The sequence below is a fragment of the Protopterus annectens genome, chromosome 12.part0, assembly GCF_019279795.1.
Source record: "Protopterus annectens isolate FY-2018-M chromosome 12.part0, PAN1.0, whole genome shotgun sequence".
Taxonomy (NCBI): Eukaryota; Metazoa; Chordata; order Ceratodontiformes; family Protopteridae; genus Protopterus; species Protopterus annectens.
The window spans coordinates 1,058,379,680-1,058,394,738 of NC_056746.1; the positions used below are offsets into that span (position 1 = coordinate 1,058,379,680).

Below are 15,059 nucleotides of genomic sequence, written 5' to 3' on the forward strand. Positions count from 1 at the left end.
GGCTGAAAGGACTACACCAGAGGAAGGCAAAGAAGTTAAGACACTGATCCGAAGAACGACTGCTAACCACTACAGAGTCACTCACCATTGGCTAAAGGAAAGACTAGGCCTGTGGAGTCAGCAAGGGCTTTCTACCAAGTTATTTTTTCTTTCTAGAAGAAGTTGGATGAGCAGGAGCGTTAGTGTACATGCTGTGACTGAGAAGGATGCTTCAGATGCAGTCAAACTCTGGACAGTGTCTGTCGGAAGGTAAGTTGTCAAACAGTTTGTACAAACAGTACACTTCAACATACATTCAAAGTCACCAAAACACTGTAATGCATAAACAGAACATTAAATTTCTGTCAGAAACCCCTTCAGAATAACTTTAGTCAGACCGAAAAAAAACTGTAGTATGTTGTTGCCACAGTGGGAACATAAGTACTACATAACCCGTTGTAGTCCCTGCCCAAGGAAAGCACTTCCCCACACAAATCCTTTCTTTAATTAACCAAAAGTTTACATAAGCAGTACAGTCACTCGCAAAATAAACCCCCTATTTAGCAGAAGCTAAAAATTATCAGTCCCTGGGAGGACACTTCCAATATTAAACCATCAGACTTCTTGAATAGACAGATCTGCTAAAAACAAAAAAGTAAAAATATATATTTTTTAGAAATGTTATAACTATATATGTTTCTTGTGGAAAGGTCTCCCAAAGAGGATTTATCTGCAGGAAAGGAGCTGATGTGCTAGTTACTGCTCTTGTGAAGCCTCTGAGCTGCTCTTTCATGAATTGGCAATAAAGTACTGAATATTTTCTTCTGTGACTGCTGATCTTCCTTACTCAGGGCTCACTAATCAGAAGTGAAAATAGAAATGAGAGAAGACGACAACACTTTTGGAAGTTGTCTGGTTGCTCTGTCTTGGGCCTAAAGGCTACTTACTGCAGCAGTGAAAATGATGAACATAAACTGTAAAACTGTATTACGTAAACAAACAGCAAACCTCTTGAAATCAATACTCAAATTATTGATTCATCTTTTTCTCAAGAGACAACCCCTCATCAGCCGTAGTCCTTACCTTTACAAATATTAACTCTGAGATCACTCGTCAGAGGAAATCATTAAATGCCCCAATTTCAAGTACAAGCAGTGTAATGAAGGGCCTTTGCACAGCTTTACATGTGCAAACACTCTTTCAAACCACCCCATTTCCACCTAATCCTGACCATTTAGTAAAAGTCAGGATAAGACTTCAGTGAACTATAACTTGACAAAAAAATCCCATCCTAATGAAATTCCATTCAATGCAAGACAAAATAGCTGAGCAAATTAGGTACAGTAACTTCACAATGATGAATGTTAAATCTGAAATGGAACCAACCTGTACTTTGAATTTCTCTTCTCCAAAAAGCAATTCATTGTCATCTTCTTTATCTGATGATTCTGTACTTTCATTTTGCCAATCTTCTGAATTCTGCAATAGGCATATAAATGACTGAATGAGTGGGTGAATAATAAAACAGAATATACTTATTAAACTACAGAATGTCTCTTGTGAAAACTGCAGAGACTTACTTACTCTTTAATTTAAAAAAAAAAAAACAATTATTAAACCAAATGAGTAGCCATTATTAATTTCCCTGGGTTAGCAGACAGTAAAATCCCCAAAAATCTAAACCAATGCACCATTCTGAGAAACAACACTCGGCAATGACTTTTTGTAAAGATGTGCGTATGTCCAAAATCAAATGTAAAGGTGTAATGCAAAGAAGAAATTACTTCTCTTATAAAATGACCACAGCATTCAAGAAGTCCCTTACTGTCCCTTCCTGTAACAGAGGAAGAATAGTTGTGTAAAATCTTGCCATAACTATAGGTGTCCTTCTCTTTTGTGTTGCACCATTCTTTACATATGGGCGGTCTTCTGCCCAATGACCCAACATCCAGCCTGTATACAAAAGCTTAATGCCACTGCCAGTTAGGGTTGCCACCTTTTCAAATGGCCAAAGTGGGATATTTTTGGTACAAACATCAGATTTTACAGGCCGACACATACCCACGGTCAGTACAAAGGTTAGAACTTAACTTTTTTGCCTAAATAAAAGCTTATTCTTGCAGCATTTTAGTTGCTTATTCTGTTTCTTATAACATTTAGGTATTTTAGATACAGAATAACTGTTTTATGCAACTATTACATAAAATATAGGAAATAATTTTGTCCTAAAATCTCAGGACATTTGCTATTTTTAAATTTTTTTGTCAAGACACAACTGCCCAAAGACGGACTTGTCCCTTGCAAAGTGGGACAGGTGGTAACCCTACTGCCAGTACGTGGGACGGCACACGTAGGTTCTGACAGAGTTATCCATAAAAGGACATCCACATAAACCATCCTCAGAACAAGGAAGCCCCATGAGGAACAACAGCCCTAAGGCAAACAAGGAGTCATCCTAGGAAGGGACAAGTTGCAGGGGGAAGGGACAGAATACTGCAACATAGAACAGCAGGACAGCTTTGGTTATGGTAAGATTTTACACAACTATTCTAGGTCATTCTATTCAATACTGCAGTATTCTTTACTCTAGCAAATATAGCCCTGGACCTAGCCCTGGAGTGTCCAAATTGTAATGTTTGGTAAAAGTATGGAGTGAAGACCAAGTAGCAACCTCCAAAATATAATTAGTATCCAGGCCTCTAAAGAAAGCCTCTGACAAAGCAACCAATCTGGTAGAATAAGCTCTGACAGAAGGTGGCAATGATTTTACCATGAAAAACGTAACAAAACACAATAGCTGTAGAAATTCAAGATGAAATAGTTTGTTTAGAAACAGATAAACCCAGAGCCCTGGGAGAAAAGACACTAAAACCTGATCTGACTTCACTATAGCTTTTGTCTTATCAAGATAAAATCTGAGCTGCCTATGTACATCTAAGGTATGCAAATTCCTCTCACTAAAGGATTGCGAAGGGAAAAAGGTTGGCAATTGGACAGACTGATTAAGGGAACACGTTCACCACTTTAGTAATGAAAGAAGGATTAATTCTCAAAGACACCCTGTCCTTGTGGAAAACCAAGAAAGGAGGGGATGCAATCAAGACCTGAATCTCAGAGACCCTCTTAGCAAAAGTTAAGGCTACCAGAAGCACCGTTTTCCAAGTTCAAAACTTTAGCGGAGCCAAGGCCACAGACTCCAAATGAGACAAAGTTAGTTTCTCTAAGACATAGTTAAGATACCAATGAGGAAGCGCTAGTTTCCTGGGATGTTTGGTGTGTAGAATGCCTTTAAGAAAAAGTTTAACCTCAAAGCTGGAGGCTAAAGGAGGTGTTAAAGGCAGACAAGCTGAAGGAGCAGAACAGTGGACTTTCACTGAGGAATATGACAAGCCACTATTAAACAATTCACACAAGTAGGAAAGTACAATTGGAATGTCCAGGGATAGTGGATCTAGACTTCTTTTAAGGCACCAGATAGAAAATCTTTTCCATTTGGAAATCTAAGATTTCCTAATATCGAGTTTCCTGGCCTCCTGCAAAAACCTAAGCATGTCCTGTGAAAAAAGGTGCTGAAAGGGATCAAAAATTGATCACCCACAAGGTCATTTGTAGTGTTGACAGATGTAGATGAATCAAGGATCTCCTGTCTTGTGTGAGTTAAGTCCAACTGGTGAGATAACTTGTGGCTAACTGCAGAATAAGAGGGAGCCAATGCTCTCTTGGCCAAAAGGGAGTAATGAACAAGATTTTTGGTCTGTCCTGCTGAACTTTCAGCAAGACTTTCTGAATTAGAGGGAAGGGGGGACGCATAATAAAACACCCCCTTCCATGAGAAAGATAGGGCATCCACCTTCCAGCCCAGAGGATGCAGGATTCTTGCACAAAAGAGAGCGAGTTTTCTGTTTTGAGGGGAGGCAAAGACGTCCAGATGTGGAGTACCCCACCAGTGAACTAGCTCTAGGAACACATTCCTGTAAAGCATCCATTTGTGGGATTGTGTCACACATCTGCTTAATACATCCGCCACAGATTTTTTGAGCCGAGGGTAGGTAAAACAGCCTGAAGGGTTACTTTGTAATGGACAGCTAATTCCCATGCCTTGTGGGTTAACCTGCAAAAGAAGGTAAGATTTGGTCCCCCTCTGCTTTTTTATGTACCAGAGGACAGCAGTATTGTCTGTAAAAATGTTCAGAGGACCTGGTAGAAAAAGAAGATAAAAGGTTTGCAAGGCTAGAATCAGGGCCCGCATCTCTTGGAGGTTTATTTATTATTTATTTATTTTACATTTGTTTACTGGGACAGCCCGACTGGATACAAGTCCATTTTCAGCGGAGGCCCGGGGAGAAAAGCTCCACATAGACAAACTTACATAGATTACACAGAAGTTAGCAAACAATTATAAAAACTAAGCGATTATATACAATGGGTTAGTAGTGTTCTTTAATAGAGACTCACAATTCTCATGGACAGACCATTAAAAGTAAGAGACATCAGATTGGAAGCGGAGCTTGGTGATGTAGTTACAAGTTATGATAATTGCAAAATACGCTTTTAGTTTATAACTTAATCAGGGTTGGTACATGGGCATAGCCAATTCACTTTGAGATACTGTTTGAGGTTTTTTTTTGAAGAGACTTTTGGAGGATTGTAGGGTAGGTGTGCTTCCTCTGCTGAAATGGAGACTAGAGACCCTGAAGCTTCCTGGAAGCAAAGGTTGCCCCCCACCCCCAGCCTATATCTGAGGCATCTGTGAGCAGCTGTTGAGAAGGCTGGGTTAAGAGAACAGGAAGGCCTGCATTCATGTTGAATCCACCAGTAGAGTTTTGTTTTCAAGCAAGGGAGGACAGGAACCAGGATATCTTAAGGCTGAGCATATTGAGACCAGGTTGTCTTTAGAAACCACTGAAATTTCCTCATGTGAAGCTTTGTCAAATGCAGGATGGGAATCGTGGAAGCCATGAATCTGAGAAGTCTCAAAAATTTCCAGTCTTGAATGGAAGGAAGAGGCAGAAGGCTTTCCATGAAGGATGTAAGAGAGAGAATCTTGTCTGCTGGCAGGAAAACCATCATCAGATCTGTCTTGAACCTGTACCCTAATCACATGATCCTGAGATGGAGTCAGACTGCATTTTTTTAAAATTTGTGAACCCTAGGCCCTGAAGATGCTGAATGGCCTTTGCAAGGTCTTGAGACAACTGATCCAAATTGTTGGCCAGAAAAATAAGATAGTCTAGATAAGGATAAACCTGAACCCTGTGGTGGACCCTTGGGAAAGCAATGGCCGTGGAAAAGCACTCTTGGGGCAGTGGAAAGACCAAAAGGCAAGGCAGAAAACTGAAAGTGCAAAAAAAAAAAAAAAACACAGAGAAACTTAAGAATTTCCTGTGCTGAAAGTGAATGGGGATATGCAGATAAACATCTTTGAGATCTAGAGAAGTCATAAAAGACTGAGGCGAAATCAGGGGGAAGGTGTCTGAAGTGACAGCATCCAGAAAGAAGGCACTACCAGGAAACTATTTAAGTGGGAGAAGTCTAGAATTAGTCTCCAAGAAAGTACAGTTGTGTACACTTACCATAAATGTAGATGTTCGATTGTATTCACTGCTGCAGTCATTACATTTGGGTTATCTGCTTGCAGGTAGCCCTCAGTCAGCCTGATTAACAAAGTCTTGGGTCCTGGGTCGGTTGCTGTCCCTTCTTCCATGACCTCAGGTCGTCAGGGGTATAACACATGCAGCCGACGCCATTACATCAGTTTTTCTTGCCCCAGATGTCAGGTGCCCCCCTAATGGGAAGCAATTAAATACAAAAGCACAAAGATACAACTCCAACAAAAAAGCAAATACACCAAAAAGGCTTTTAAGCATAGTAAAGGAAAGTTGAGGTATAGCCAAAAGAAGTTAGGGGGCTGGAGGGAGGGTAACCAAGACTGCAACAGTGAATACACTCGAACATCTACATTTATGGTAAGTGTATATAACTGTACCATGCTCTTCGTGTTTCACTGTTACAGTCATTACATTTGGGTAGACTCCCAAAGCTATGGTTGGGAGGAGGAATTTAGATAGCGTTAGGGCCAGCTATAAGACCCTGCAAGACTGCAGTGTCAAAGCCAGCTCTAGATTTAGAGAAAATTGGCAAATGATAATGCTTGGTGAAAGTATGTACAGAACTCCGGGTAGCAGCTTCTAGGATGGCCCTGGTAGGGACGCCTCTGAGAAAGGCTGTAGAGGTAGATGCAGCCCTGGTTGAGTGAGGTGTGATCCCCTGGGAGATAGGTTTTCCATTGTGCTTATAGCAGAAATGAATGCAATGGCTTAACCATTTAGAAATGGTTTGCTATGAAAATAGCCTTCCCCTCTGCCCCTGCAGCAAATGCCACCAGCAGTTGTTCAGATTTCCTTTGAGGTTTAGTCCTGTCCAAGTAGAATCTAAGTTGCCTGTGCACATCTAAGGAATGCAGTATCCGTTCCTCTTTATTCTGTGGACTGGGAAAGAAGGTTGGCAAATGAATGGACTGATTAAGAGCCACACTGGATACCACCTTGGACATGAAGGATGGATTGGTTCTGAGCGACAGCTTGTCTACGTGAAAGATGATGAAAGGCTCCATTGCCATAAGGGCCTGTAAATTCAGATACCCTTCTAGCTGAAGTGACTGCTAAAAGGAAAGCTGTTTTCTAAGAAATAAATTTTAAGTCTGCAGTAGCAGCTGGCTCGAAAGGAGGTAGAGTGAGTTTCTCCTAGACAAAGTTAAGGTCCCAGGCTGGGGTTGGAGCTCTCCTGGGTGGTCTCAAATTTTTGGCACCTCTGAGGAACTGCTTGAGCAGTGGATGAGAAAAGAGGGGAGGTTCTGTATTACAATGAGCTGAAATGGATGAGGCGTGGATTTTAATGGAGGAAAAAGACAGGCCCTTGTGAAGCATCTCAGTTAAGTACTGTAAAATCTGAGGTAAATCGGGTGCTGCTGTGCTCGCCCCTTGAGATTGGTTCCAGGCACAGAATCTTTTCCATTTTTCAGCATAAGATTTTCTAGTACTAGGCCTCTTTGCCTCTAAAATGATATCCATCACAGGTTTGCTGAGGGATGGTAAAGGAGAAATTAAGTAATTAGCCAGGCTGCAAGGTTCAGTGCTAGAAGCTGAGGGTGCAGAATCTGGTTCTCCTGCTGAGACAGCAGGGAAGGAGTCTGAGGCAGGTACCATGGAGATAACCGTGACACACTGTGCAGGAGGGGGTACCAAAGTTGGCGTGGCCAGTCTGGAGCAATCAAATTCATCCTTGGTTTGTCCTGTTTGATTTTTTAGTAGTACTTTGGAGAACAGAGGCAGAGGGGAGAAGGCATAGACTGATAGTTTTTTCCAGCTGAAGGACAGAGCATCCACTTTCCAGGCTTGTTTGTGGGGAGTCCTTGTGCAAAATTTGTCCAATTGGTAGTTCTGGGGAGAGGCAAGCAGGTCTATATCTGGGCTCCCCCATTTGCTTGTCAGCATGTTGAAAATCCTTGGTTCCAGTTTCCACGCGTGTGGGTCCATGAGGTTTCTTCTTAATCTGTCTGCCAGTGTATTTAATTTTCCTGGCAGGAATTGAGCTTGTAGGTGCACTTGGTAGCTCAAGGCTGTGTTCCACAATGCCATGGCTAGTCGGCAGCGGGGGTAAGAATGTGTACCCCCCTGCTTGTTTATGTACCACAAAACAGTGGTGTTGTCCATCTTTACCATTAGTTGTCCTAGAAGAATGTGGTCCTTGAAGGCTGTCAGAGCATTCTGTACCACTAACATTTCTTTTTGATTGATATGCAGGTGCATTTGACTTGAGTTCATTTGCCGTGAATGCACTTCCCTGCCAGGTGAGCCCCCCATGCATAGTCTGATGCATTTGTTGTTAGGGTTTGGGTTGCAGGGGGGTGGTGTGAAAGGTAGTCCCTTGTTTTGGTGGCAGGCCTCTGCCCACCAAAGGAACTCTAGGCGTAGGCAAGGTATGATAAGAATCATTGTTTCCAGGTCTTAAGAATGTTGACACCATAAGCTTTTTAGATACCACTGTAGTTTCCTCATTTGCAGTCTTGCATATGGAATTAGAAGAATGCAGGAAGCCATGAACCCCAAGGCTTGCAGTATTTGTCTTGCAGATAGCAGGGTTTTTGTGGCCACTTGTTTGAAGTAGGTTGTCAAATGAATTTGTTTCTCTGACATGAAGTAAGCCATCTGGGAATTTGTATTCAAGCTTGCTCCCAGGAATATAACTTGACAGGGTACCAGGTGTGATTTCTTTTCATTTATGGTGTGCCCCAGACAAGTAAGAACCCTTTGTACAAAGGCCAGATGATTCAAAAGTATGTCCTGGCTTTCTGCCTGAATTAAACAATCGTCCAGGTATGGGTATATTTGAATATTTCTTTGCCTGCAAAATGCAATAACTGGAGATAGGCACTTTGTGAATACCCTGGGTGCAGTAGATAAGCCAAAGGTCAGTGCAGAGAACTGATAGTATGTGTAGCCTGCTTTGAAGCATAGGTATCCTCTGCAAGACTCCCTGATTGGGATGTGCAGGTATGCTTCTTTTAAATCTAGTGTTGCCAACCAGGCATCTTTGCCTAGCATAGGAAGTAATTGGTGAACAGTCAGCATCTTGAATTTTGGAATCTCCAAAAAGGTGTTTAGAGTAGACAGGTCCAGGATAGGACGCCATGAATTGTCTTTTCTGGGTACCAGGAAAAGTTTTTAGTAGAAACCTTGTCCCTTTTCCTCTTCTGGTACCAGCTGAATAGCCCTCATGCTTAAGAGAGAAAGTACTTGTTTTTGGGCCTCTGCCCACTGATTTGGAGGTAGGTCCGGCCACCCGCTTGGTGTTGGCAATGTGTGAAAGTGAAATTTGTATCCATGGGAAACTATATTTAAAACCCATTTGTCCTAGGTAATGAGTTCCCAATTCTTTGCATGAAGAGCAATCTTTCCCCCCAAAGGGGGAGTCAGTTGAGAAGTGCTTGGAAGTTTTAAAAATAAGTCACTGAGACAGTTTACCATAGGGGGGAGTTTTACTACTCCCAGACTTGGAAGTGGAGGCCCCCCACTACTTAGTCCTGTGCGTATCCTGGGACAGAAGCCTGGGAGCTCTGCTGGATCTGGGTTTGGACTGAAGGTCTGGAAGAGGCAAGAAAGGACCAATTTGTGGAAAGCCAATGCCTATTAAACCTTGGAAGTTGTACTTGTAAAAAATCTTTAACAGTTTGCATAGATTTAGCTTTTTCCTCCATCTTTTTAAGAACTTCTTCTGCCTTGTTGCCAAAGAGGCAGTCCTGGTTTAAGGGAGCATCCAGTAATTTCGCTTTAACATGATCTGGCAAGGATTGCTCCTTAAGCCAAGCATGTCTTTTAAGTACAGTTACAGCAGCCCTGCAAAATGTCTCTAGTGAATCAAAACCACATTGCAAAGTATGTTTTCCAACTTGTTCAGCTGAATGCAGTAAATCCTTACTTTCAGCAAAATCAGGAATCAACATCCTTTTCTGTTTAAGCAATCCAATAATATGCTGCTGATACTTTAACATATGAAACTGGCAGTTTAAGGCCCTAATGGCCAAAGTTGCAAAAGTGTATACCTTCTTACCCAATCTATCCAGCGCCCTGGAGTCTCTATCAGAGGGGGTAAGATTTTTGGCAGTAGTAGCTTTAATGCCTTAGGTCCCTGTGAAAAGGTCTCAGGATCCACAGTAGGATTTTTAAAAAGGAACTTGAGAGAGTCAGGGACTCTGTAATATCTATTAGGTTTTCTGGGAGCAGGAGGTAAGGAGTCAGGGGCCAAACTAGATTCAGAAAAGGCCTCATCAACAATGTCTAGTACAGGAGGTATGGCTAAAGGCCTGTGCTGGGGCAGGAGTAAGAAATCCCTAAGCCTCTTTTTAGAATCAGAGAAATCCTGACTTTCCCAATGAAAATGCTCCCCGAGAGTATGCAAGGTTTCACCAAAAGAGAAATCCTCTGGGGGGGAAGCAGAGGGAATAGAGTCCTCAGCATCAGAATCCTCATATGTAGATAAAGGTAAATCTTGGTCATCAGAGGAAACAGAAAATTCAGAATCCTGGTCAGAAGTATCATAAGCAAACTCAGTCCTAGGTCTCTTAGAGGGGGAAGGCTGACTTCCTCTGATTAAAGTAATAAGGTCTTCAGCCATTCTTATCATTTGTTTTTTAGGCATAGAGGCCTGACCATGCAGTCTGGGCATGAGTTTTCTAAGAATGGATCAAGTTTTAGACCTTGAAGAGGAAGATGGCATCGGTTTAATATGCAAGTCAGTAGGCCTGAATACACCCTCAAAAGCCGGGGCCTGCACAATGGCTCCGGACCAATCCAAGGTAGAGACATCCGCAGGTTCCACAACTGAAGCATCTCGCAGCATACCAGACTCAGAATGGGTCTCAGTAGAGGCCTGCGAATCTGAAGTAGCGGGTATCAGGGACTGCGAAAGCGCCTCACTGAGTATCAGTGAACTGGCGACTGGCTTAGGAGAAGCATCGTCGGCAGCTTTGGACCTAGGCGGCCTGTCTCTGTCTTTATCTTTGCGTTTTTTTGGAATGTCAGTGGTCAGATGGCTTACCGAAGACATATCAGGATAATTGAACTGAGCACCAAAATATTTAGAGGCAAAAATATACTGACGATGGATAGTTTGCGGTTTAAATAAGGCACAAAACCGACAGCGGGGTACGTTGTGGTCAGGGCCTGGGCAAGGAATACAGTATGAATTAAAATCTTTATGAGGCATTTGCTTTCCACAAGTAATACAATTATTTACTTTTACTGACATCGGATTAGAGCAAGAAAAAGTTTCCCCAATGGGGTACTTAGCTTTTAGTTGAAGACTTCGGTTCTGAAACTCGAAAATGAAAATTTCAGGAGTCTGCCGACCGGCACTTGTGAACTGCTTCTGCTTTGGGCACCGCATGGCAAGAAAGACAGATGTAATGGCGTCGGCTGCATGTTTTATACCCCTGATGACCTGACGTCACGGAAGAAGAGACCGCAACCGAAGCAGGACCCAAGACTTTGTTAATCAGGTCAACTGAGGGCTACTGCAAGCAGATAACCCAAATGTGATGACTGCAACAGTAAAACACGAAGAATATCTAAGCCTGGCCTGAAAAAGCTGCTGAGAAGAAGGAGCAGAAGCAGTAGTTTTTGATTGAGGGGATCTCCTAGTAGACTTCTTAGCCCTAACACCAGAAGAAGCAGCAGAGGAAGAATGAGCAGTTCTCCTAACAAAGGATGTTTAGGCAGGGAAATTCCTATGGAATTCGGGAACTGGTGAGACAAGTGTTTTAAGTCCTGAAGTTCCTTTCCTTTTTCCTGTAGAGCTTTAAAAAGTTCAGCAACTGCCAAACAAAAAAGAGCAAACTTATTTAGAGGAGCATCAAATAACTTTGCTTTTATATGATCAGGCAATGAATGAAGCCTTAACCAAAAATGTCTCATAAGCACAGAGGCTGAACAGCAGCCCTGAGGATGTCTCTACAGCATCGTAGCTGCACTTGATGGAATGTCTAGTTACCTGAGAAGATGCAGCCAAAAGTGAGAGAACCTGTGATTTAACCACAGAGTCTGGTAACTGAGCCAAAGCATGTGAAGCCTGAGAAAGCAAAGCCAAAGAATTTCTACACATGTGTCTGGTAATTAATAGCTCTAATAGCTAAAGGTGGTAGTAGTAGTATATACCTTCTTACCCAGTCCCTCAAGAATTTTGCTTTCCTTATCAGAAGGAAGAAGCCTGGCAGAAGGAGACAAGCGAGAAGATTTATCAGAAACAATGGAGACCACAGCTGGATTAGCAGGGGGGGCATTTATAGAGAAACTTGCAGTCATCTGGTACCTTATAAAAGTTATCAGGCCTCTTGGGAGCAGAAGTCTGGGAGTCAGGTGTTTTGGAGGAAGAAGCAAAAGCATGTAGGAAAGCTGGAAGGACTGGAGGAACTGCAGAGGGAGTGGGAACTTGCATTTGTCGCAGATCATAATAATGCTTTTGTTCCTCATAAATCTGGGAGCAATTCCACTTGAAGAACTCCCTCATCTTATTGTTTCTCCAAAGGAAAGTTCAACTGGGGAATCTCGCCCATTAGACTCCTCCTCAGAAGTGTATTCCAGAGGGGAAGTAATTTGTGTGGAGTACACAGCAGCCTGCACAGGAGAATTGAAGGCAGGAAGAAGGACAGAGGAACGAGAAGGCTTCAAAGCCATCAAGGTCTTAAGACCCTGGGGAAAAGGCATCCCAATCAGACTGAGGACTGGAAGGGACATTCAGATGTTTGGTCTTTTGTTTTTTCTTAACATGTCTTTCAGTATGAGGAGACAAAGAGGAGGAACCAAAAGTAGGTCTAATGTCTGGTGCAGACAGCTAAAGATCCCTATTCGGAATGGCAGGAGCACAGTCTGAGTCCTCCAGCAACACCAGCAGCAGTTCCCCCATGTCACACAGTATGGACGTCTGCACTGCCTCAGACGTGCTAGTACCCAAACCTTTGGCGGCTTCCCTTGAGCTACCCATCGAAGAAGCAGATCTGGCCTCCAAACATACCACCGGGTCTTCACAGACTTCAATGGGAACATCAGAGGTAGTAGGCACAGCCGAAGGGGGTTCAGGTTTTTGCTTACTTACAATCCACAAAAGAGTTGTATAGGAAGTAAAACTTCCACAATCTCAGTCCAAAAACGTTGCCGTGAATGAATATGAATGAGTTCAAGTCCAGCACTGAATTTATTAACGCTCTTTTATTAACAAACTGCGTTTTCGTCCCAACACATTAGGACTTCATCAGATACCTTTAAAAACAAAAATTACCACTTTATATACCAAATAATTTCACTATTAACCAATAAAAACAGTTTCAATTAATTCAAACTATCGAATCATTCTCAAATATTCATGAATATTCATTACCCTCATAAATATGTATTACTTAAAAATGTGTTTTTATTTCAAACCTTCCTTAAAACACTTATTAAATAAATTATGTGTATTTATGACATTTATGAGTTATAAAAATGCAAACTTCATTTAAAAAACGTAATTTATACACTTATTATGGGTCTAACTACATATGTTTAAAATGAATGTATTTTTTCCATTGATAGGTCTCCCTCTAGTGTTTAAAACCAATAAAGCACCTAAATTCATAAAAGCACCTTCCATTGACAAACCATATATAAATTTTACACTAATAAATAATGTTCATTAAAATAAGTACAAATATAAATCTATATTTATAAATATTAAATATTAAATAATTATTTTAAAAAATAAAAACCAATAATTTAATATAATAAATATATATATATATACCAATTTATTAAAAATGTTTGTTATTAAAATAACTATACTTTATTGTGTTTTAATTTTAGCAAAGGTCCTATGGAAATAGTTTCATTTAACCCAGGTGTCCTACTGGCATCAAGGAAAACCTGCCACCACAATTCTCTACCTTCTAGTTTTATTTCCCATGGACCTCCTCTATAATCAGGTTTCACCTGTTCTAACACAAAGAATAAATAATTGGCTCCTTCACACATTTTTGAATGTTTATAAAGTGCATTTGTTTCTCTGGCTCTACTGATATCATATAAGTGTTCGTATATGCGCCTCCGGAACACTCTTTCCGTTTTGCCAATATAAAATGCCTTACACTGTTGGCAGATAGAAATGTATACTTTTTGCTTACTTACATTCCTCTTCAAACTCAGCTCGGCCAAAGGACCCACAACACCTTCCATAGTGTCTCGAGCAAGATGTTTAAGTCACTGATTCTCGAGATAGAGATTTAAGGCAGAAAGAGAGCTACATAAAGTCTTTGGCATGAAGGCCTGACAAATGGAATAGGAACGGTAATTGTGACTAGACCCTAAGCAAAAAAGACAGAGGTCGTGACTATCTTTATATGGAATCTGCCTTCCACACTTAAACTTGCCATTCCTGGATAACATGAACAGCAGCAAACCAGCAGTAGTAATAAAAAGAATCCCCAATATGTCTCTTATCTAAAGCTGGCAGCAACACTCAGAATCTGACTGCAGACCGTACGCAAGAGTCAACCTTCCGAATGGTGGCAAAAAAGTTCTGGGGATGATACGGGCATACATCCTTTTATGGCCAACACTGTCAGAGCATACATGGGATGTCCCACATGCTAGCAGGGGTTATAAGCTTTTGTATACAGGCCGGACGTTGGATCATTGGGCAGAAGACAACCCATATGTAAAGAATACTGCAATACTGAATAGAAGGACATCACTTTGCTAATCCCTCTTAATGTCTTTTTAATTTTCTCGAAAGAAAAAGTAAAATTTTTGTTAGGAATTCCTGCAGTATCCAAATAATACACACTGTATACCCAAGAAATGCAGCTATTTCTAAAGTAATTAATGGCCATATGTGAACTACCAATGTGTCTTTATGAAGATATGCTCTAAACACAGTATATCACAGTGAATCTAAACAATTATCTTGGTATTAGCCACTTCAGAATTTGCTACCACAAAACGAATGGTGCAGCTATTAACTGTTTGGAAACCTACTGAAAAATGACGAAGAGAGTGTTAACGGCATTTGAAAGTAATCATATGCCTTTATATCATGGTAAACTGTACCTGTGGTACCGCTGAAACTTCCCACAATGCTATGTATTCGGCTTTATGAATCTTGGAGGTAAAAGAGTATACGGTTAGTCCGGACTTAAAGCAACCTCATGAGTTAGCTTATTTTGAGATGCTTAAGAGTATGGGGTGAGATGTGGGTTGCAGGAGACTTGACATTTGAAAAATGTATTTTTTAAATGTCAGTATTAACGTAACACCAATATATCTATATATATATATATATATATATATATATATATATATATATATATATATATATATATATATATATATATATATATATATTTATATATATATATATATATATATATATATATATATATACACTTTTTTTTTTTTTTTTAATGGTTAACAACTGTGATGTTTGTGATGCTGATGTAATGAAATGAAGACAGAAAATGAGCACTGCAGCTTTTCATGCAGTGTACTGCAATAATC

General features: G+C 40.9%; 1 protein-coding gene across 6 annotated transcripts in view; it reads right to left on the bottom strand.

Annotated features, from left to right (window-relative positions):
- LOC122816964 (serine/threonine-protein phosphatase 4 regulatory subunit 1-like) overlaps nt 1–15,059 on the bottom strand; it is a 1,601,647-nt gene that overhangs the window by 824,896 nt on the left and 761,692 nt on the right. For all 6 annotated transcript variants that reach the window (XM_044090068.1, XM_044090067.1, XM_044090066.1 and 3 more), the window contains one exon: nt 1,366–1,458. In XM_044090068.1, coding sequence (XP_043946003.1) covers nt 1,366–1,458 — 93 coding nt within the window. The remainder of the gene's footprint in view (nt 1–1,365; nt 1,459–15,059) is intronic.